Consider the following 21143-nt stretch of genomic DNA (forward strand, 5'->3'; position numbering starts at 1 on the left):
TTATTCATGACTCTTTTTGCATCTCTGCCACCATCTTCTCGTGAATGCCCCGCCAAGTACCCTCACATGTGTTCCTGATGACGCCGACCAGGAGCCTGGAGCATTTTACCACCACGTCCTCAATCAACTCATAGCCGCCGCCGCCTTTCTTTTCTTGAATCGTCCAGACCGTCTCCATGATGGTATTCAGTGGGCTTCGTATTCTTATAAATACACCCTTCTCAAGGTTGATAAACTCATACGTGCTTACCACATCCGAGTCCCATAGTCCAGCCGGAAGAGCGTGGACCTTGTCTGTGACTTGATAGCACTTGGGCGCCGCAACGCCATGGAGGCCACGGTCTGTTGGAAGCTGTGGCTCCGGGTCCATTGGCTTGTCGATTGCTTCATACTTGATCATGTGCGGGTTAAACTGAATGAAGAACACGTGCCCCTGGAGCATTTCTACGCCTTTGGCTGCATTGACGTCCCCCGGAAGAGGCGTCGTATGCTTGAGGGAGTCTGTAGTATTGAAAAGGGCTACACACAAAATATGGTTACTCAAAGCGTCCAGATTGCCATCGTACGAGTATGGATAAAGCATAGCCGGGGAAAAGGGGGGGAGGCGGCATCTTACAAGACATATTGCTAAACACTTTGTATAGGAAATGCGAGAGCAGCCCGGAGAGATAAACAGAAAACCATCAAGAAAACAAATTTATACAAACGACGGGGGTACTTTGCTTTACGTCGCATATGCGCACATGCATGTTTGAGGCGGAGGAGGGGGGGGTTGACACGGCTGTTACGGTACGGAGTAGCGTCGAGGCTAATCTTGTTCGTCTCGGCTCGTCTCGCCGTGGACATCAGACAGCAAGCGACTCAGGTGGCGGTTGCAGCCGTCCGGGCCCATGGTGACTTCTCTGGTTGGAAAATATTGTGTCCATCGATGCTATTATTTCTTTGTAATTATTGCATTATTTGATAAAAAATTTCATCACGATGACCCTTTTGCTTTGCTGGTTGGAGACTCTGGATCCTGGGTCCTGAATCTCGCAATATCGATTGACCTTTTGCGGCACCAGTGGCAGCCTCCACCGCCTCCTATTGGCGATGCATCCGACAGCATGTGACCTCGCGATTGTCCGTGTAACCACTACCGCGCGACTGGCGTGTCGTCGTGATGGGTCAAGTGCTCGTACCCACCTCCGCAGAAGACATCGTGAATTTTTAAATTGTTCATCTCCCATTCACGCCGCTTGCGAGCCAAAGTTTCAATCTAGTATTTCCTGAAGACAACTCCCAAAGTATTGATGGATTACTCATACGGCGTATAATGCACGTCATCCCGTACTCCGTACTGAGCCATTAATTGTCACAATGGTCGCCACGGCGAGATCGAGCCGATCCTTTACGCCTAGAAAGACTGCGACGGCAACGCTTTCGTCAAAGAAACCTACAAAGCCAAATGCAAGCATTCTTAGCTTTTTCCAGAAGACCCAACGACCAGAAGACTCTCTCTTTGTTGGAGCCACACCCGATGCTGCTACCCAGGACGATGATATCTACGGTCGTGATGACGAACATCGGTTCAATGAGTCGACAATGTCCAACAAAAAGAGAAGAATGAGCAATGATGCTCCTGCACTTCGAAAAAATGACAATGCTGTCCCAGCAGAGGGGCATGCTGATGAAAGCTCGGACAATTGTAACGCGGACAACAGTGCCAAATCTCGACTCAATCTTCCGTTCCTCGTGGACTCTGATAGTGACGAGGAGGATGAGGGCAGCGATGAGGATGACAGTGGTAATCAAGATGGAGTACCTTCTCCTATTTCTCCGCAGCCAGAGAAATCGTCTGTGCAAGGTACTCGTAAACCTACTAGCCCAGGTCGGCCAAAGTCCCATGATGACCCAAATGTACGATGCCAAAGTCCCGAGAAGTTGCTGGATTCTAACGAACAAGACCAAAAATGCCATTGGCTTACAGACCTCGAGGACTTTGGCGAAATAGATAATTTGGACTTTACAGAGTTTGAAGGCGAGGAAGCGCGGGAGATGAGATACATGCGGGAACAAGCCCGACTGGAAGCTCAGGAAGCAGGAACAGCCATACCTGAAGAGTTCGGTCAAGATTCTTTTCAAGATGATTCTGCGGCTCAGACATGTCCAATTTGCAATGGGAGTCTTCAAGGCGTCTCAATGGACGAAGCGACCAAACACGTCAACTCATGTCTCGACGGCAATCCAATACCCTTACCAGAACACAAGCCCCCCACAGCTGCATCGCCACCGCCTGAGATTGAAGCTACGGTAATAAGCAAACGATTTGCACGAGCCGCAATTCCAAGACCTGGACAGGCAAACCCTTTCGAGCCGGAAAACGACGGAAGCGCGGCCAAGTCTGCTTTTTCGAAGCTCATGTCAAATAAAGCCGAAGATTCCGCCTGGGCCGCGGCGGCGGCAGCCGAGAACGCTTCAAGGGGTCGTCCAGCCTACGAGAGAACATGCCCGTTTTATAAAATCATACCCGGGTTCAACATTTGCGTTGATGCTTTCCGATATGGGGCTGTCAAGGGATGTGAGGCGTACTTCCTCAGTCACTTTCATAGCGACCACTACATCGGCCTGACGGCGAACTGGATGCATGGGCCAATATATTGCAGCAAGGTGACCGGAAGCTTAGTGAAGCAGCAGCTTAGAACAGCTGCAAAATGGGTAGTAGAATTAGACTTTGAGAAATCCTACGATATTCCAGGAACAGGCGGCGCCACGGTCACCATGATACCGGCCAACCATTGTCCCGGTAGCTCATTATTTCTCTTTCAGAAGCCTGCCGACAAATACATCAATCGTCGAGGCAAGCGGATCCTTCACTGTGGCGACTTCCGAGCCTGCCCAGCTCACGTAACCCATCCACTTATCAAACCAGACATTCAAGATGCAACCACGGGCAAGCTGAGCCAGCAAACCATTGACATATGCTATTTGGATACCACCTACCTTAACCCGAGATATTCATTTCCACCACAGGCTGACGTCATCAAAGCTTGTGCCGATATGTGCGCATCACTATCTCCAGATCCTACATGTAAAGATGACTTTTGGGAGACGGGTGCCAAGGAAAAGGGGGCACAAGCAGTCAGCAAGTATTTCCAAAGTGCCACGCAAAGTAACGGCACCGTCGGGACCAAGACTTCACCCAAGTTGGGCCAACGACTTCTCGTAGTCTGCGGCACCTATTCCATCGGAAAGGAGCGAATATGCGTCGCAATTGCCAAGGCATTGAAGAGCAAGATATTTGCCATTCCCCGTAAAATAAAAATTTGCAAACAGCTCGACGACCCAGAATTGGCCGGACTCCTCACGTCCAATCCTGTGGAAGCCCAAGTTCACATGCAGTCACTCATGGAAATTCGAGCAGAGACTCTGCAAGAATATCTGAATGGCTACAAGGGGCACTTTAGTCGCATCGTGGGTTTTCGCCCCAGTGGCTGGAACTACCGACCTCCAAGTAGCAAGCAAAAGTCAGCTGATGTCTCGCCAACTAGCATACAAACACAACAGATCCTTCATGGCAAGGGTTGGAGATCAAGGTTTGGTTATAAAGACTTTGTGGCGCAGCCGGGCAGCACCAAAGAAGCCATGTGTTTTGGAGTTCCTTACTCGGAACATAGTAGCTTTCGAGAACTCTCCATGTTCATAATGAGCCTGAGGATAGAAAAAGTCATCCCTACAGTGAATGTAGGCAATGAGAAGTCCAGAAAGAGAATGAAGGGATGGCTGGACCGATGGGCATCTGAGAGACGGCGGGGTGGTCTTCTCTACCCCTTAATAGAGGGGCAGGATAATCCTGAAGACGAGAAGATATGCTTGTGGGGAGATGAGTCTGGGAAAGGAGGAGGGGCCTGGTGGTAGATTACTCCATACATGAGGAGCACTCGCAGGAGCATGATGATGCTTGTATACATACACACATATACGTTTGAACGGATTGAATAAGTGTCATTAGTCCATTATTCATTTTAGACTCAACGCCGTTGCCTTGGTTGTCTTGCCTTGGTTGTCACAAGTCCATTCACATCCCCTGCCCATGTCCAAGCCGCGAGGCCCAGACAAATACTCACATCCCCATGCTTCAATAACCACTCAAAGGAAGCCCAGTTCACCTAGCCTTGGCCTGCTGAGCAGCGGCTTCTACAGCACGGTCAGTAAAATATACATCTCTGCATCACAAAAGGAACAAACTGACCTCTCCGCGTTGCATCCTCCAACAGCTGCGTATCTACCGACCCAGCCGGCAAATGAACATAGCGCACGACCGAGCCTCGGATAAAGACGTTCTTGACCGAGCTCTAACTACCGTCAGTCCAGTGCCAGGCTAGCATTTGGCAGACGAGGACAAAGCTGCACGCATGGCCACACACACGCGGGGCGTGGGGGACAAAATACGCACCAGATGAGGGTACTTCAGCTCCTCCACGACAGAAATGTCATCCAGCTTAATGTTGAGGTACTGGTCTACGCTCTTGAGCGTTCCCTTGAGCTGGATGTCGTTTTTGAGCTCCACCGTGACTTCATGGTCAATGAGGGTTTTGAAGAAACTGCCCCTTGAGGTTAGGACCGCCCTTGAACTCAAATAAAACGTGTCCCATGTTGGAAAGAGACAGAGTCGAATGAAAGTAGACTTCGACTTGCTGCATGGCAGGCATGCGCCGAGGGGGCAAAGGTGGGATTACCTGAAGAACAGCATGGTTTGGGGCTCAGTGGGATGGAGGTGTTGAGGATGGGCGCAAGTTTCGTGGTGTTTCGGGAGGCGTCGAGGAAGGCTCTAGGCACTCGGATTTGAATTTTTGCCGAGATTTAAAGGGAACCCGTTGGTGCGCTCTTGGTACAATTTTCTGGGACTCGGGCGATATTTGTTGTTTCTTTTTTTTTTGGTGAGGTTCTTGATATCTTGTTCTAACTTCTGGGACTACGGCGCATCGCGTTGCGAGCTGTTGAGATCCATCCACATCACGTGATTACCTTTGACTTGCTCTGGATTCTGATTTCACCTTTCGGGGGTTGAAAGAACCGATGCTGACCTTATTTTTTTCTCTTCTTTTGCCGGTCATGGAATAAATTTACCCTATTCAAGCAAATCATACACTACTGCCCATGTCTTTCTGTTTTATGCTACATGTACAAAGGCCCGCTTCTTCGCACTCCTCTCTGGGTTCTCATCCTCCCACTTCTCATCAACATAATCCTTGATACTCTTATCGCGGAGTTGCATCCCCACGACCTTGAGTGCGGCAATATTAACTCCCATTTCATCCTTTTGTCTCTTCAGCGCTGCTCGCAGGTTTGTGCGTATCCCATCCATCATAGACTTCATTGTGCGACTAGCTACAATTTGCTTGTGGTGAGTCTTGATTATGAAAAAGAGAATGCGGCACGTCAGGGGGATGTTCATGGACCGCATGGCAAAGATGTTGAGAAATGTTAACAGTATCGGGACGGTGGCAAATGGCAGAACGAGCAGTGCGTCGTGCAAGGCAGATGCCTTGATGCGTTGCAGGACTGACATGACGTGGACTTCGGCGGTGATGTTGCCGAGAGCGAGGAAGACGGGGTTGCGCTGTGGCGGGGGGGCGTGAGGGTTCGTGAGTTTTGCTTCCTCATATTCTTTTATAAGGTTCAGGTCGGCCATGCCCATTTCTAGGGCTTCTTGTATTCTTTCACCAGCCATCAATGTCTCTGTTGTCTGTTTTGTTGCCGCAGCTACTTCGCCATTCTCGCCCTCGGCGTCGGGGTCATTTTCAAGGGAGGTTGTTAATGTGCTTTCGTAAAGCTCCTCCATTTCCTTCTCTCGCTCCTCTTCGAGGAAGATTTGCTCGTCGGTTTCCTCCCAAACCCGGATGCTCTTGTCGTGACTAGCGCTCACGAGGAAGTTTCCGGTGTGACTGATGGCAATCGTCCAGATTTCGCTGTGATGGCCGTCCAGTCTCTGAATCTGCTCAAACTTGTCTCCGTCCCAGTATCGAATGGTCTTGTCTTTGCTACTGCTGAAGAAGTGGTGGCCATTACCGTCGGAATTGTGTGGGACAAAGGCGACTTGCAGAATACTGTCCTGGTGACCAAACAATGCTTTGTGACAATCACCGAAATCCAGCCCCCATATTCTTATATTCTTATCCGCTGAACTCGTAACAATAAGCTTGCTGTCGTACGAGATGTCCATACTCAGGACGGGAAGCTTGTGACCATAGAGGTTGAGGTATAGCTTTAGCGAATTTACAAAGAAAACTTTGACCGTGTTGTCTAGCAAGGCCATCGCAAGCAGCTTGGCATCGGGAGAAAATTTGAGACTCAGAATATCATCAGACACTTTGAGAGTGCGTGACTGAACAAGTTTCAGCTTGGGTGTTGTCCTCTTCGTGCCAAGAATCTCCTCTTGGACAATCTTGAACTCCCAGAACTTTGCCGTCTTATCGGCACTGCCAGAAACAACGGATCGTCCATCGGGATGGACGCTAAGGCTCCAAATGGCACCCTCGTGTGCCTGCACGGCATCGATCAGTGATGCTGATGCAACATCGAATAATTGCAGTTCACCACTCTTCGTGCCGACGACCACCACTTTGTCACCCGGCAAGAACGCGCAGCAAAGAGCGTAGCCACACTCAAATGTACGAATACACGCTTGAGTCTTGATGTTCCAAATCTTCATCGAACCGTTGGCTGCCGAGGCAAGCATTTTATCATCCGAGCTCAGGGACAATGCTCTGATGTCAGCTCGATGTCCCGGCAGTTCTACAGCCAAGCCGCGAGTATAGTCAGGGATGTCATCTTTCTTCTTGCGCTCAATCCTCTCCTTGTGAGGGATGCTATAGTACTCCAGTTGGTTGTTTGTTGTGCTCACCAACAGTTGTAAGTCCTTCTGGTTGCTGGATGTTGCCCAATCAACTGAGCGGACCTTGCCCCCAGTTCTGACAATAACATACTGAACAAAGACATCCCCAACGTTCGCTTTCGAAACATCCTCATTGGCTTCATCGCCGTTTTCCGCATCATGTTCTTCGGCCTTGCTGTCCTTCTGCTTTTGTCTGCGTCGCTGTCGCTTTCGTGCTAGACTCTTTTTAATTTCCGCTTCGGATTTGATTCTCCACACATCAACACTCTTCTCGGAGCCATGGACGGCAAAGTAGTCTCGCTGTGGGTGGAAAATAATCTCGATTGCTCGATCTTTGCTTTGCCTGTGAAGTATTCCACGGTCATGAAGGTAATGAGCGGCCGCAGAAATATCGACCTGTTGGGTGCTGGCGGCTAAACCTTCGGTATCAATGGACCAGACTTTCATCTCGCCGTCATTTCCTGCGGTGATGCATCCGCTTACATCAGGAGAAACACCCAAGGCCCAGCATTCGCCATTCGTTTGAGAGATATGTGTTTCGATGCAGTGTCTTGATGAGAGGTCCCAAAGTTTAAGCAAAGAATCCTTGCCAGTCGTGATTAGGAAGCCATCCGACGAGTTTTCATCATTCAAGAGCATTGCGCGTGATCCGTCATCATTCTCAACTTGCAACTTGGGCTCGATGAACTGGAGCCCAGTGACCTGATCCTTGTGTCCGCGTAGTTTAAATTGGCCGACTTCAGCGACCAGATCCCAAATAATAACATCGGTATCCTTGGAGCCACTGGCAAGTCGTACGCCAGAATTATCGAATGCTAGCTTCGTAACAGCGGACTTATGACCGTTGAAATTAACAATAACCGTCGAAATTTTACTGTCCCAGAGTCGGATACTACCATCCTCGTATCCAATGGCGTAGACGTCTTTGTCTGCCTTGCTCTGCGCGATTGCAGTCACAGAAGCTGTACACCGTTCGTCCCTCCATCTACTGATAAGCTCTCCCTTTTTTATATCCCAGCAGAGAACTTCTTCATTCGCGGCGACGACGGCTTGTCCGGCGCCACTACTGGTCCGGTCTTTGGCAGCCCAGAGAATGTTTGAGGTGTTGGTCGTAATCACACCAAACGACTTGGCGTGTTCGTACTTTCTAATAAAAAAAAGGGTCAAATTTCTAGTTATTGATGGAGTGAGGCGTATAAAAAAGCACTTACAGGTACGATTTCACCATTGTCGCAAAATGGCAAGGTCAATTGGTGCTATCACTGTCGAACTCCAAAATGCCATCCTCACTGAGACCAGCCCTTTGGAGTGGGATATTTTTTTGCTTATCGATAGAGATGTGGGGCGCATCTTAGAACTATCTTGTCACGTGGCCGCTCACCTCTCGCGACAGCTCGATGGCCATCCCGCACTTGCTCAGCCCCACCATGTGTCGTCAACAGCTCCAGACGCTGGGAGGAGCAGGCAGATCTCGCGAACTGCAAACACATTTGCAACGATGCTTCTCCTTGATTACCAGAATGTACTGATCCAATCGGTTCTTACCGAAAGGTTCTCCGGGTTCGTAAGGGCTTGTGCTGGCTAATTTTCCACAAATAACTAACCATGTGCACCAGAGCCCCTCCTACTTCCATCGACCAGACCGTCTCCGACTTCGATGGCGTTACCTTTCATATCTCGACTCCCGAAACAAAGACTAAAATTCTCCTTTCTATCCAAATAAGATGTTTCCAGGATCTAGTTCAATATGGCGCGGAGCAGGTTCTTCAGCGAGAATATGGTCAATATGTCGCACCAGTGGAGCCTGGTTACGACTTCTCTGTGCTCATTGACCTCGAGAATCTACCGGAGGAGAAAGGTGCGAATCGCAACTATACCCGAAGAAATTGAGCTTTTCGAGAAAGTCCTAACAATCCGCGCTTAGAGGAGCGCGATGCGCTTGCAATGAAATTTGCTCTTCTAAAGCGAAATGCGATGGCAGCTCCTTTTGAGCAAGCTTACCAGGAGCATTACGAGCTGAAAGAACAGGCATCAAAATTCACTTCCGAAGAGGCCCCTCAAGGTGTTCGAGAAGGTGGCCAGGTAAAGGCGATCCGCTACCGAGAAGAAGAAGCGATCTACGTGAAGGCTAGCCACGATAGAGTGACCGTCATCTTCAGCACGGTCTTTCGAGAGGAAACAGACAGGGTATTTGGCAAGGTGTTCATTCAGGAATTTGTCGATGCTCGAAGGAGGGCTATTCAGAATGCTCCGCAAGTCTTGTTCCGAAATGATCCGCCTCTGGAACTGCAGGGAGTTCCTGGTGTACAGAACACTGGCACCGGAGAGATTGGCTATGTCACATTTGGTACGTGGACACTGTCTCCTTTGCTCACAATACGACGCTGACAGGCACAGTACTTTTCCCAAGACACTTGACCCCCCAAAGGATGCCAATTGTCATTTCGCACATCCAGACTTTCCGAGATTATTTCCACTATCACATCAAAGCATCCAAGGCCTATATTCACTCACGTATGCGAAAGCGAACGGCAGACTTCCTTCAAGGTTTGTATTCCCAAATTGCACTCGCTGGAACCAATGCTTACTTTTCCTATAGTGCTGCGTCGTGCACGTCCCGACAGCGAGGAAAAAGAGAGGAAGACTGCAAGTGGACGATCATTCAAGGTCCAAGGAAGCTAAGGAGAGACGCTTGTGGATGCATATTACGCGTGTTGATGGCTGGCGCAGTAGACAGCATCTGTCAAGTGTAGAGAACAGCACCTGTAGACGAAGTTCAATGAAAACGAGCCACCCAACCATTGCCTGTTAGTACTTGGTAATAAATAACATGCGAGTATCATCTAGTTACCTACCAGATAGGTGTTTACTTGCTGTTGTTACTGAGTGACAAACTCACGTTGTAAGCCAGCTTGTAGACCTGAGTATCTTGGCCTCTGGTGCCAATGCACCAGACAGAATACCGTTGAGGTCAACTGGTAACTCAAGGTAACTAACGTAGTAGTGGGTGGAGTGGGGTGTTCGTCCCTGTAACATTGATAGCCTCAGGCAGCCGGACAGCTAGCTGCCACACCTCAGTGAAAGTAATCACAGCCAAACGACTTCAATCCACGTCTCAACGCTTTCTACCCGCTAAGCATCGTGGACAAGCACATGGCCAGTCGGCCTCCGGGTCGAAATTCAGGATGGTGTGGCCGTTTGGATCGCGAATCTCGACATCAGAAGACTCCAAGGACGAAGCTGAATCGACAAAACGCCCGGTGTCATGGTCTGAATCTCTAGGACGAGCCGAGGCTGATCCCTTGGGTGCGGCAAAAGAATGGGCGCCAGTTGTAGGGTTCTCTCTCGTTGGACTGGGCGCCTTGCAACTCTACGCAAATTATCTTCGCCGGATTCCGGGTGCAGCCTTTATTCGCCCATCTTTTTTCCGAACCCGAAGCCTGTTTGGCAGGGTCACGGGTGTTGGTGATGGTGATGGCTTCCATCTCTTTCACACACCGGGTGGTAAAGCCGTAGGCTGGGGGTGGCTGAGAAAGGTTCCTGAAACCAGAAAGGAACTCAAGGACCGAACAGTAGGTCCTTTTGTGGAGTAGAGGCGATCGTCCTGAAAGTCTCAACTAACTTGTGTGTGCAGATATCGGTCCGTATTGCTGGCGTCGATGCCCCGGAAGGAGCGCATTTTGGACGGCCAGCGCAGCCATTTGCCGCCGAAGCGCAGAAGTGGTTATCGGACTATATCCTACACCGGAACGTGCGGGCATATATCTACAAGCGCGACCAGTACAATCGTATTGTTGCGACGGTCTACGTTCGTCGGTTTCTTATACGCAGAAATGTTGGCTTAGAATTGGTTAAACGTGGCCTAGCTACAACATACGAAGCAAAATCGGGTGGCGAATACGGCGGACTGAAGGCTGTATATGAAAGGGCCGAAGCCAAGGCGAAGAGGAAGCGGAAGGGCATGTGGTCTGGAAAAGCGGGCGCATTTGAAAGCCCTAGGGAGTACAAGTCTCGGTATCAAGGGCAGGAAAAACCGAATGAGTAAACCGACAGCGGGCTACAACACTCAAACACCCTATTAATATACGTGGGGTTTTCGGAAGCAATCAAGAAGTGAGACTGCCGCAGAAGCGACCCTGAGGAAAGATTACCACGCCGCCACACTTGGGTTCAACTACTTGGCCAGTATATATGAGACGATTGCCGCATATCCTGGGGAATAGCTGCTTCCGTTGCTCCGGCGGACTACGGCAATTCTTATGCCTGATGTTTGAGCCAACGTCGCAGATTTCCGCGGTGTGACACCACCTTGCGAGCCCGTTTTCTGGACGTACGTCCTCAGACCGCCCTTGAAATGCGGTCATCTAACAGATCTGGTATGTACTAGGGAGTAGACAAGAAACAAAGCCCGGGGTATTGTGACGTCTGGTATAGACAAAGCAAGGCGTGGCTGTCACGAAGTCGTTCGGAAAGCTAGTCTGAGGCTGTCATGACACAAACCTCATTTTAGTATGTCAACCATGGCATGATAATGTTGTACAGCGATGTGGGCAAAAGTACAACGCTAGCGATGGTATGAAGTCCGCAGGTGGACGAGGATCAGAGACAAGTTGTATGCGCTTCAAGATATACCCACGCACAAGTGTTTACGGAGCCCTTCGTCGAGTAATATTGTACAATACCATCTAGTACTACTAGTAGGCAATATGTACTTACGAGTAGGAAGCAGGTTGATGTGGCTTGAGGGGCGCAAGATTGCTAAGACAAAAATGGTCAACTGTTGATAGGACCCGTTTCTACCCGCAAAGTTAGTATGTAGTATATCTGGCCAGCGATCATTGTACGTACAAAACATGCGTAGAACATCCGTCGTCACTTTGATACCTCTGACGTTCATAATATCGTTCTAAGCTGATCTATGGAAGGAGAATGTGGGAGAGTGCATGCGTCTGCTCTCCACGGCAAGCCTCAGAAGAGCCCACTTTCGCGCACATCGAGCAAATGGATTGACGACACAGGTCTCAGAGTCCAATGCAGCAGTATTCACTCGGCAGTTAGTTACGACTTTACAGGTCAGTTTCCTCTTATGCAACTGGCGAAAGGGTACAGAGCCCTCCGCATGGCAAAAAGTAAACAGAAATCATCTTTGTGAACCCCTCGCATCTGAGCATCTCGGCAGGCAAGCCATTCACAGCCCTCGGCTCAATGGTCAGGCACGAGGTTGCAAGGCTGGTCGAACGTTGCCCCTGGCCCCACATGGTACTAATGGCTCCCGTGTTTCCGGAAGGAATGGACAAAAAGGTTCTCATACAACTACAAGACTTGTACTGTTGGCTGTGTGGATATTTTTGTCTATACGGTAGAGTGTGGGTCACACCTGCGACAGTCCCCTGATAGGTCCAACTAGTGCGAGTTTGCGAGGTACCTGACGGAGCTCAGGCATTGCAACCCAGGCTAAACTCAACACCAACTTGCAGAGACATGAACATCCGGCCTGCACACATGCGTCAACCGCTCAATTGCATGACGACGAGCCACGAGGGAAAAAAAAAAGGGATAAGAAGCCGACTGCGGCCCGAAGAGGAGGCGGAGTCTATGTAAGCCATCAGCGTTGGAGCAGCTTCTCTCCCTCCTCATACTTGCCGATGCGCTGCTTACTAACTAAGTACATCTACCTGTACCTAGGTCGATACTCTTTGTCGCCGCCGAAAGAGCTCTACAGGGAGTACTGGAGTACTCCGTACAACATTGAAGGCTCTGCCAAGCAGCCCAGCATCTTCAGCCACCGGTTTTCAACTTCAGCGGGTGTCACAGAATATCCTTTGGGTTGGGCAGCCGCGCCGTACTACACTCCATTTTCTATTTTGTGACATCTGTACGCTCACTATTTGCGTACTATTCTGACCGTGCCTGAATTGAGTTTGCATGAGATAGCGGTGACCTGTGTTGGCCTTTGCCTCTCGAGGAATAGAACGCGGTGGCTTTGACCCGACATTTGGAGATGGACGAAAGTCTGCTGCACATGACGGTTCACTACTTAAGTACCTAGGTACCTAGTAGGCATGAACAGCTCTCCCGGCTTGAATTATCTACTCGTGTGTTGTTGCCCTCAGGTGCCATTGCTCGCGCGCATTTTGTGAAATCGAAGCCGCATGACAGCCTGAGACTTGTACAGTTCCAAGTTATTTGCCCGTAGTCGTTTGTGCTGTGCATGTACGTCTGAAGCCTCTGTCAAGGATCCTCCTCGTTGGCGTACTCGGTACAATTGACATCACATCGGTGAGGCAGCACCAGTCCATCCAGCAACGTGTTCCACACAGACCACACAAACTGACTCTGTGCTCTCAGTGGTGCATTAATGCCTGAACATCTGGACCTTGTTGTGCGACCCTGTCGTTCTGCACTGCCCTGGGCCATTGCTGACGTCTATGGCGCTAGACCTGTTCTGGACTTGGGACCCCTGCAAGCCCGGTGGTCACAACAACCTCTGCAATTTCCCACATTCTTTGTGTCCACCTTGGCTGTCAACCAGCCCGATCAGCCCAGCCATCCTTTGTTCCATCGAGCACAATTCCAACTCCCAAACCCATCCACGGCGAGGGGGAAACCACAGCGACAGGCGACAGATTGCTTCTGCCGCTGCCGTCTTGCGCTACCGACCTTATTTCCTTCGCTATTCTTACCGATACTCTCGTTAATTTTCGTCATCTCGATTCTCTTCGTCCCTCCTTGTTTGTGTCGCGCTCGGTGCACCAAGTCGCGTTCCGACCGCTGCGTTGAACGTTTTCCAAATTTAGGAGTCACCGCGAGAAAATTGCCATGCCCGTCTCTGCATCACAACCATCGACTCAACCATTTTGTCCTTTGCGACTCTAACTTATTCTCGCGCTCATTTTGTTCCCGAATCTCGACGCCGACCGACTTTTCATTCCTTTTCGTCGACACCATCTCGTTCCCGACCGAGCAGGCGGGTCAACATCGCCATGCGGTTGCCCTTTCGCCAGCACCGCTCAAGGCGTCCGCCTGCCTCCACGATCTACTCAACTTTTTTCACTCTGGCAGCGTTGGGGCCAATCTTTTCAGAAGCCATTCATTTTAATCCAGCCCCGCCCGCGAATCTCGACTTTTCTAATCTCGGCCGAATAGCAATCGCTGGCGACTTCAATGGCATCTCCCTTTACGAGTACGAGGGCCAAATATCAAAACCCCTTCCCACAAATGGCAGCGAAGCCCTCCTTGCCAGACTTCCCAATGGCGCTTTGGCACCCGTTGTGTCTACTGACGCGTCTATTCGAGCAATGTGCCTATTACACAACGACGACGGCAAGTTGAAGGGAGTGGTTATTGGTGGCAACTTCACGAGTATTGACGGGACGCAATCAACAGCAATTGCGCTCTTTAACCCCAACACAACCGAAATTTCTCCTCTGAAGGGTCTGGAGGGTGAAGTTAATGCTCTATATTGCGACGACAGTCGGAAAACTGTCTATATTGGTGGCAATTTCAAGGCGTCAAACTCTACCAATGCAATCGCCTGGACGGACGCAGACGGCTGGTCAAATTTGCCATTCGCGGGCTTCAACGGCCAGGTCAATGCTATTTCCAAGACCTCCAATGGTCACATTGTATTTGGGGGTAGCTTTACCGGTTTAGGAAACACTTCTACCCCGAGCCAACCCGATAGCCAAATTATCAATCTATCCGGCGGCAAGGTTACCGCCACAAATGGTGCGACCACCAATGGATTCAGCGACCCCCAAAACATTGTATGCTCGGCAGGCACGGACGGACCTGGCAGCACTTGGCTTGCAGCTGACAACCTTCCCGCCACCTGGGAGGCCGATTTCGGATTCACATTCCAACCCACCAAGCTGCGGCTGTACAACACTCGCCAGGACGGTCGCGGCACCAAGACGTTTAGATTCCTTGCATTCCCATTGAACGGCATAATGAACTTCACCTACGTCGACCCGTCAACTGGGAAAAATGCTTCCTGCACCAGTGAATGCCCTCTCAGCAATGATCCCAATGTCAAATTCCAGGACTTTCGCTTTGTCAATCGGGTCGGCATGGACAGCTTCCAGGTCGCCATATCAGACTGGTACGGATCTGGTGCAGGGCTTTCTGGCATCGAACTCTTCCAGGATGACATGTTCGCATACGCCATTAATAATTTCAACGAACCCAATTGCAAGGGCATCCAGTTCCCGTCGACTGCGACAGCTACCGGACCCTGGACAGAGGCACCATCGGTCCAGAGCAGTTCGGATTACCTCGTGGCAAAGTTGAGCGGCGGCGACATCAATGACAAGTCTGCTTCGGTTGTATTTACCCCCAATATCGTAGAATCTGGTAACTACTCCGTCAACATGTACACTCCAGGATGTATGCCAGATGGAAGTTGCTCCGCACGAGGCCAGGTTAATGTCACGGGCGTCATGTCAACCGGCACGATCGACGCTGGTTTCAGCACGACACTCTATCAAACAAATTATTACGACAAGTTTGATCAAATATACTTTGGTTATATCGAGAAGAGCTCGGATAGTTTCAAACCCACTGTCACCCTTACACCTCTGGCAGGTCAAAACCTTCAGTCCCTCACAGTCGTCGCTCAAAGAGTAGGATTCACTCTCACCAAGTCGACTGGAGGCCTCAACAGTCTGTTCGATTTTGACCCAGAACAAAAGACTGTAGATGTATCCAGCCTGGAGAAGTCGCCAATCAACAAACTGGGCTCCGAATTCGGTCGAAGCTCGGCTGTCACATCTCTGGTCACGTCCGGCGACACACTATTCATTGGCGGAAACTTCACTTCCAAGAATTTTGTCAATGCTGTCGCCATCGGCGGCGACAAGGACACGACCAGCCCACTTGATGGCGGCCTCAATGGTCAAGTTCTCGACATGCACCTTGAGGGAACACAACTGTATGTCGGTGGCAATTTCAACAGCACCCTCAACGGCGATAAAGCACTGGGCCATGCTGCCCTGTATGACATCAAGTCGAATTCGTGGAATGTTCTGGGTGGTGGTGTTGATGGCCCTGTGGAACACGTCGTCCCCATGCGAATCAATATTACATCTGACAAAACAGAAACCGTCATCGGCTTGAGCGGGACGTTCTCACAGTGCAATGCCTTTCAGAATAACAGCATTTCTCCTGCAGAGGGCTTCGCTATCTGGGTTCCGTCTTTGCAAAACTGGCTGCAAAATATCGACCAGCCTTTGCCCACATACAACGGCGTGCTCACTGCTAGCCTTGAGAATGTTGCGGATGTTGGTGACCTCTTCGCTGGTTCGTTGACATCAGCACAGCTTCGTGCAAACGGAGCTGCCACCCTCAGTACACGTGGCCTAGGACCTTTCCCGTTCAAGATCGAAGCTACGACCAGGTCCGCCTCCAAACTGCACCGCCGTGAGAGTATTTCCAACGATACGCTTCGAGGTGTTATCACTGGTGCTTTTTACAGCACTGACAGCTCCAACATTACCGTGCTCGCCGGCCACTTTACAGCTAGTTCAGCCAATGGGTCAACCGTCAACAATTTGATGATCCTTGATGGCAAGGACAACGAGTCCATCACCGGGCTAGGTTCAGGCATATCCGCAGATTCTACATTCATCACTGTTGCTCTTCAGGGAAGCGTCTTGTATGCCGGAGGAATGGTCTCTGGTACAATCGCAGGCAAGCAGATCCACGGCCTTTTGGCTTACGATCTTTCGTCAAAATCATTCGGCAGCCAACCTGCGCCAATCTCAGGGAGGAACAGCACCGTTGCTGCCATCGCTGTTCGCCCCGATACGTCTGAGGTGTATGTTGGTGGCTCGTTCGACAAAGCTGGTGCTCTAGGCTGCGAGGGTCTCTGTATTTACAATTCTAACTCAGGGCAGTGGTTTCAGCCAGGCAATGGCCTGTCAGGTGAGGTCCTGGGACTCATGTGGTCCAGCAAATCAACCCTCGTTGTAGCAGGCGACCTACAGGCCAACAGTACGGAGAAGCGATACTTGGCTACCTATGACGCGAAGCAGCAGACATGGTCAGCCTTCCCGGGAGCTGAGAGTATACCCGGACCAGTTCAGGTCATGACGGCTGGATCAAGAGACGGAAACCAGGTGTGGATTGCGGGCAAGTCGGCCAAGGACGGATCAGTCTTCCTCATGAAGTACGATGGTAGTCAGTGGCTGACTGTTAATGGAACCCTTCCCGCGATTACGATTCTTCGAAGTCTGCAGGTTTTCTCGCTCACCAAGAGCCACGCCAGCACACAATTGTTGGGCGAAAACCAGGCACTCATGATGACTGGCTCGATCGTTATACCAAACGTTGGCATCGCCTCGGCAGCAATTTTCAACGGCACCCATTATCTTCCCTACGCTCTGACAACGAACTCCGGCAACGTGCCTGGAACCATTGCCAGAATCTTTACTCAGAAAGACGATTTCTTTTCAACGGGAGGTGGCAGCATGCCACTAGGCTTTGTTGTCCTCATTGGGCTTGCCATTGCACTTGGCCTAGTCCTTCTCATGGTCTTGGCTGGCATGATTTTGGACCGGCTTAGGAAGAAGCGGGAGGGATATATGCCGGCTCCAACTTCAATGTATGACAGAGGCAGCGGCATTCAAAGAATCCCCCCTCACGAACTGCTAGAATCACTGGGCAGAAGTCGACCCGGGGCAGCACCCCACGTTTGAAAGTCGTCGTTGTTTTCTCGCAGCCTTCCTTTCCCACAGCTTACCTTGATTATTGCCTGGCGTTGATTTGGCGTGTGGAGTGGATCTTTTTTTAATATCATAACTGAGGATGGTCGAGCATTAGAAAAGAGGCCCATATCAATCCTCACTCGACAGGAACGGAGGACGGTAATCCTAACACTGCAAATATTTTCCATTGTGCATATCAGAGGCAGCAAACCAGCTTCTTGTCTCTTCTCTACACTTTCTCTGCATTTGCCCGTCATTTCACGAGACTACGACTACTGGCTAATGTATTGCCATTTTTCTCACCCATCACCAAGTGAATTTTGTTGGTTGGGTGTTGTCTTTGACCTTGATATGTCTTCTTGTTTTTTCTTTTCTTCTTTTCACACTATCATATGAACGTTCTATTACTTGACCGTTCTTTCTCCTTTTCGCAAGCCTTTGTTTTCTTATCTGCCGTTCACCAGTGTATATTACCTTCAGCGCAGTCTCCGCCACTGAGACTGTCGGCATATTTATTTACTTGTCGTCCCTACTTGGGCGTGAGAGACGGGGCGATGATGAGATGGGGGGACGGAATGGTCAGGCACTTTTAGCAGAGGAAGGAATTATGCCATTCTAGCGTTGACGACGGTGGCAAAGGATATTGGTTGATTCCCAGTGTAGATCCATGGCAAATTAATCTGAATGCGGAATTTCAAAACGAATACTCCTCGAACATGGGTGACGCTGACGACACTTGGAAGTGAGGCAAACAGGTCGATGCATCTAGTTGCTTGCCAGTCAAACCGTTGCATGACACAATTTGTCCCATTATCCACGGTTCCATATCTTTACGTATGTCCATCCCGATCGCCAGCTACATGCAGTGTTGAACCTCACAGAACACCAGTGTGGAAGTCATCAATCTCATACTTACTAAATGCGACGGATATGGCCATCAAGGTCTTTTACTACGTCAGGAGGTCAGCAGACACGCGGCCCTGTGTACTCTCCTCTATGATTGATTGAATCGAAACTCCTTATCATTATCGATGAAGGCATTGCAAGGTGGTCGGTCGGGTCTGACGACTGGGACATGGCCTCACCAGCAAACAGGGAGTGACTTGACTACCACCACACCCTACGTGCTGGGTAGTTTGTCATAAAGAATTCAATTTCTCATCCTTCGGAACGGCCCTTGATACTATTTAAGGGACACGCACTAGCATGTGTGCAAAACACGCGGCTTTATGCCACATAGTCATTGTACATATATAGTGCCCTTGTCCTTGACAGGTTGTAACCCTCAGAAACCCAGCCCAGCGCGGTCTTCTTGCCAGCAAGCCGCGCTCTAACCAATCCTCCCGGCAGTCACGCCACGTTGCATATCGGATCTTCTTGGCCCTCCCACACGAGTGCCAAAACAAAAAAAAGCGATTGCGCGTCTTTGATAGCATGAATTTGGGGAAAGGGCCCCTCCCCCTCCCCTAGCCCATTCGGCATAAAACGCTACGACCGTACGACGAGTGTAAAACACGCCCTGGTAGATGCTGAAACGGCAGCCCTATGAGGAGGGTTGATGTTGTTGTCTTCTGATTTGTGCAATCCCATGGGCCGGAATGAACTGATTTGATTCTCTGTTCTTTATAAGCGTGCTGGTTATATTTGTAATGTGAGATGCTTCGAAATACGCATGGGAAATATTTCCTCCATGGGTGTTCCTGGACATGTCTGCCCCCATCCCCGCCTCCCCTTGGTGTCCTCTGCATCAGAGAGGAAAGTTTGGTACCCGAGAATAGCCCTTGTCGATGATGAGAAAATGGCCGGCTCTTTGGTCGGAGTTTCGGGCATGAGAGCAGTTGTGTCGACAAGATCATAATCCCGCCTGCTTGTCTTGGAAGCTGCAGCGCTGATGGTTGTCTTTTGCTTCGACATGGCTGTACATACATAGACGCGGAGAGGTTTTCCTATATTGGCTCGTGTTATTACCACGCGGGCAAGGGTCCCTAGTGTGCCCTGTCGCGGGACGATTTATCGCTGAAGAGGCGTTTCAACGCCCGCCTTTTTCTTTTTTCGCATGAGGGTTGATTACTTTCGGCACCTTGTTATCGAGCTAACGTTGACGAAGATCATGGAACTTTCGAGATGCGATGTCATGTGTGTCTCTTTGACGGCGCAAGGTAGCGAATAGTGGAAACACGGATGCAGGTCATGGGCACCACGATCCCGGCCCCATTTTGATCGGGAAGCTGTGTGCAGATTTTGATGATCGTCCGATCTGATCGACGTGGAAGACGGCTTCTTTGCAGCTGTCATCGTCGTCGGTGGGCTGTCTTTTGGCCGGTTTAAGCAGCCCTTTTGCGATTGACAGACCTAGTGCGCCGGAGATTATTAGCAACGTGTCTTCTGGTACAAATTAATCCATGTGTCACGAGGCGGGATCAGATCATGGCTGTACCGGGAAGGTCGGGGGTTTGGAGTTTTCTCCAGCAGATTAGCAAGGCTGATCACTGGGATGGTGGACGTGGATATATCATGAACTTTTTGTGGGCATCAGACAGCGAATACATGTACATACAAGAGAGGAAACCGGGATATTGAAGGAGTCAAGACAAAGTAAAGTAGGTCATGAGATGCCATGCGCAAGCAGAGAAGATTAAGGCTGTCACTCAATGTCGGACGAGGGGTGTCCTTGCAGTTTATCACATGGCAGCACATTTCTCCCGTTCAATGACAGCTCACCATCAACCAGGTTTTTACTGACGCAACATTGTATTGAAGCGAATCCTCTCAGCTATTCAAAAGCTAATGCTAGGCAGGCTGGGTTATACCCCAGGATCATCTTTGTCTCGCGAGTACATATCAGTGTTGGTACCCGGGGTCACGTGTTGTGCCTGTCGATTATCAAGGCAGGCATTGCTTCCCGCCTTGCTTGTTTCTTCGTCCTCCATCACACCTTGTCGCTGGCTGGCTGCAATGCTGGTGCTTGTTTCATTCATGCGATCTCTTGTGTGCCTGTTGGGAAACTTGGATCGCCTCTCGTTGCTCTGCCGCGATCTATTGCAAGGAGTCCTCGTGGGTAATGGCTCGATGTTCGTATGGTTACCATGGATATTCCATCAAAGCTCCGTGCTCATGGACACCCGGTCTTCGGTACAGGTTCAACAAATCCTAGGTACCTAGGTAGTTGGTTACCTCTCAAGTCTGCACACTAATTGAGGAAAGGGAATTCGACTACTCGCTGGGAAATGGCATAATGGTTAGCCGTTCCATCGCGTATCCTCCGCTACTTCTTTATCGTTGACCATATGCTGACCGAGTGTGCTCTATCAATTGTCGCACGTATAGCAGTTACCACTGGCTGACTGAATGTAAAGCTAGGTTTATACCCCAAACGCCATTACAAGTCCACGTCTCCTAATTAAAACAATGCCAGTTTCAGCCATCCTAGGCCATATTAACAGTCGATACAACCGATTCCCAAGAATGAACCATCGTCCCATACACATACAACCAAAGGGCAAAACATGTACCCCCACGCTTATTCTGTGTTCGGAATTATACAACAGCTCCAGACACACATG

The 21143-nt window shown here is 50.1% G+C and overlaps 7 protein-coding genes across 7 annotated transcripts; 4 read left to right on the forward strand and 3 right to left on the reverse strand.

Annotated features, from left to right (window-relative positions):
- Positions 1-4: 4 nt before the first annotated feature.
- G6M90_00g102950 (uncharacterized protein) lies at positions 5-583 on the reverse strand (the record flags this gene model as incomplete). Its single annotated transcript, XM_014690567.2, has 1 exon — positions 5-583. The coding sequence occupies one exon, from the start codon at positions 581-583 to the stop codon at positions 5-7; it is 579 nt and encodes a 192-aa protein (XP_014546053.2).
- A 776-nt stretch (positions 584-1359) lies between these two features.
- pso2 (DNA cross-link repair protein pso2/snm1) lies at positions 1360-3897 on the forward strand (the record flags this gene model as incomplete). Its single annotated transcript, XM_014690566.1, has 1 exon — positions 1360-3897. The coding sequence occupies one exon, from the start codon at positions 1360-1362 to the stop codon at positions 3895-3897; it is 2538 nt and encodes an 845-aa protein (XP_014546052.1).
- A 247-nt stretch (positions 3898-4144) lies between these two features.
- LSM2 (U6 snRNA-associated Sm-like protein LSm2) lies at positions 4145-4732 on the reverse strand (the record flags this gene model as incomplete). Its single annotated transcript, XM_014690565.1, has 4 exons — positions 4145-4176; positions 4232-4334; positions 4436-4583; positions 4719-4732. 4 exons carry the CDS (start codon positions 4730-4732, stop codon positions 4145-4147), a joined length of 297 nt encoding a protein of 98 aa, XP_014546051.1.
- Positions 4733-5152: 420 nt separating this feature from the next.
- On the reverse strand, positions 5153-8105 carry DIP2 (U3 small nucleolar RNA-associated protein 12; the record flags this gene model as incomplete). The annotated part of the gene is made up of 2 exons (XM_014690564.1): positions 5153-8024; positions 8089-8105. The coding sequence occupies 2 exons, from the start codon at positions 8103-8105 to the stop codon at positions 5153-5155; spliced, it is 2889 nt and encodes a 962-aa protein (XP_014546050.1).
- Positions 8106-8375: 270 nt separating this feature from the next.
- On the forward strand, positions 8376-9559 carry arc2 (Actin-related protein 2/3 complex subunit 2; the record flags this gene model as incomplete). Its single annotated transcript, XM_014690563.2, has 5 exons — positions 8376-8437; positions 8494-8735; positions 8802-9224; positions 9275-9424; positions 9477-9559. 5 exons carry the CDS (start codon positions 8376-8378, stop codon positions 9557-9559), a joined length of 960 nt encoding a protein of 319 aa, XP_014546049.2.
- Positions 9560-10062: 503 nt separating this feature from the next.
- G6M90_00g103000 (uncharacterized protein) lies at positions 10063-10922 on the forward strand (the record flags this gene model as incomplete). Its single annotated transcript, XM_014690562.1, has 2 exons — positions 10063-10449; positions 10512-10922. The coding sequence occupies 2 exons, from the start codon at positions 10063-10065 to the stop codon at positions 10920-10922; spliced, it is 798 nt and encodes a 265-aa protein (XP_014546048.1).
- Positions 10923-13860: 2938 nt separating this feature from the next.
- Positions 13861-17571, forward strand: rax2 (Polarized growth protein rax2; the record flags this gene model as incomplete). Its single annotated transcript, XM_014690561.1, has 1 exon — positions 13861-17571. One exon carries the CDS (start codon positions 13861-13863, stop codon positions 17569-17571), a length of 3711 nt encoding a protein of 1236 aa, XP_014546047.1.
- Positions 17572-21143: the final 3572 nt, after the last annotated feature.

This window comes from Metarhizium brunneum, chromosome 6 (assembly GCF_013426205.1).
Source record: "Metarhizium brunneum chromosome 6, complete sequence".
NCBI classification, from domain to species: domain Eukaryota; kingdom Fungi; phylum Ascomycota; class Sordariomycetes; order Hypocreales; family Clavicipitaceae; genus Metarhizium; species Metarhizium brunneum.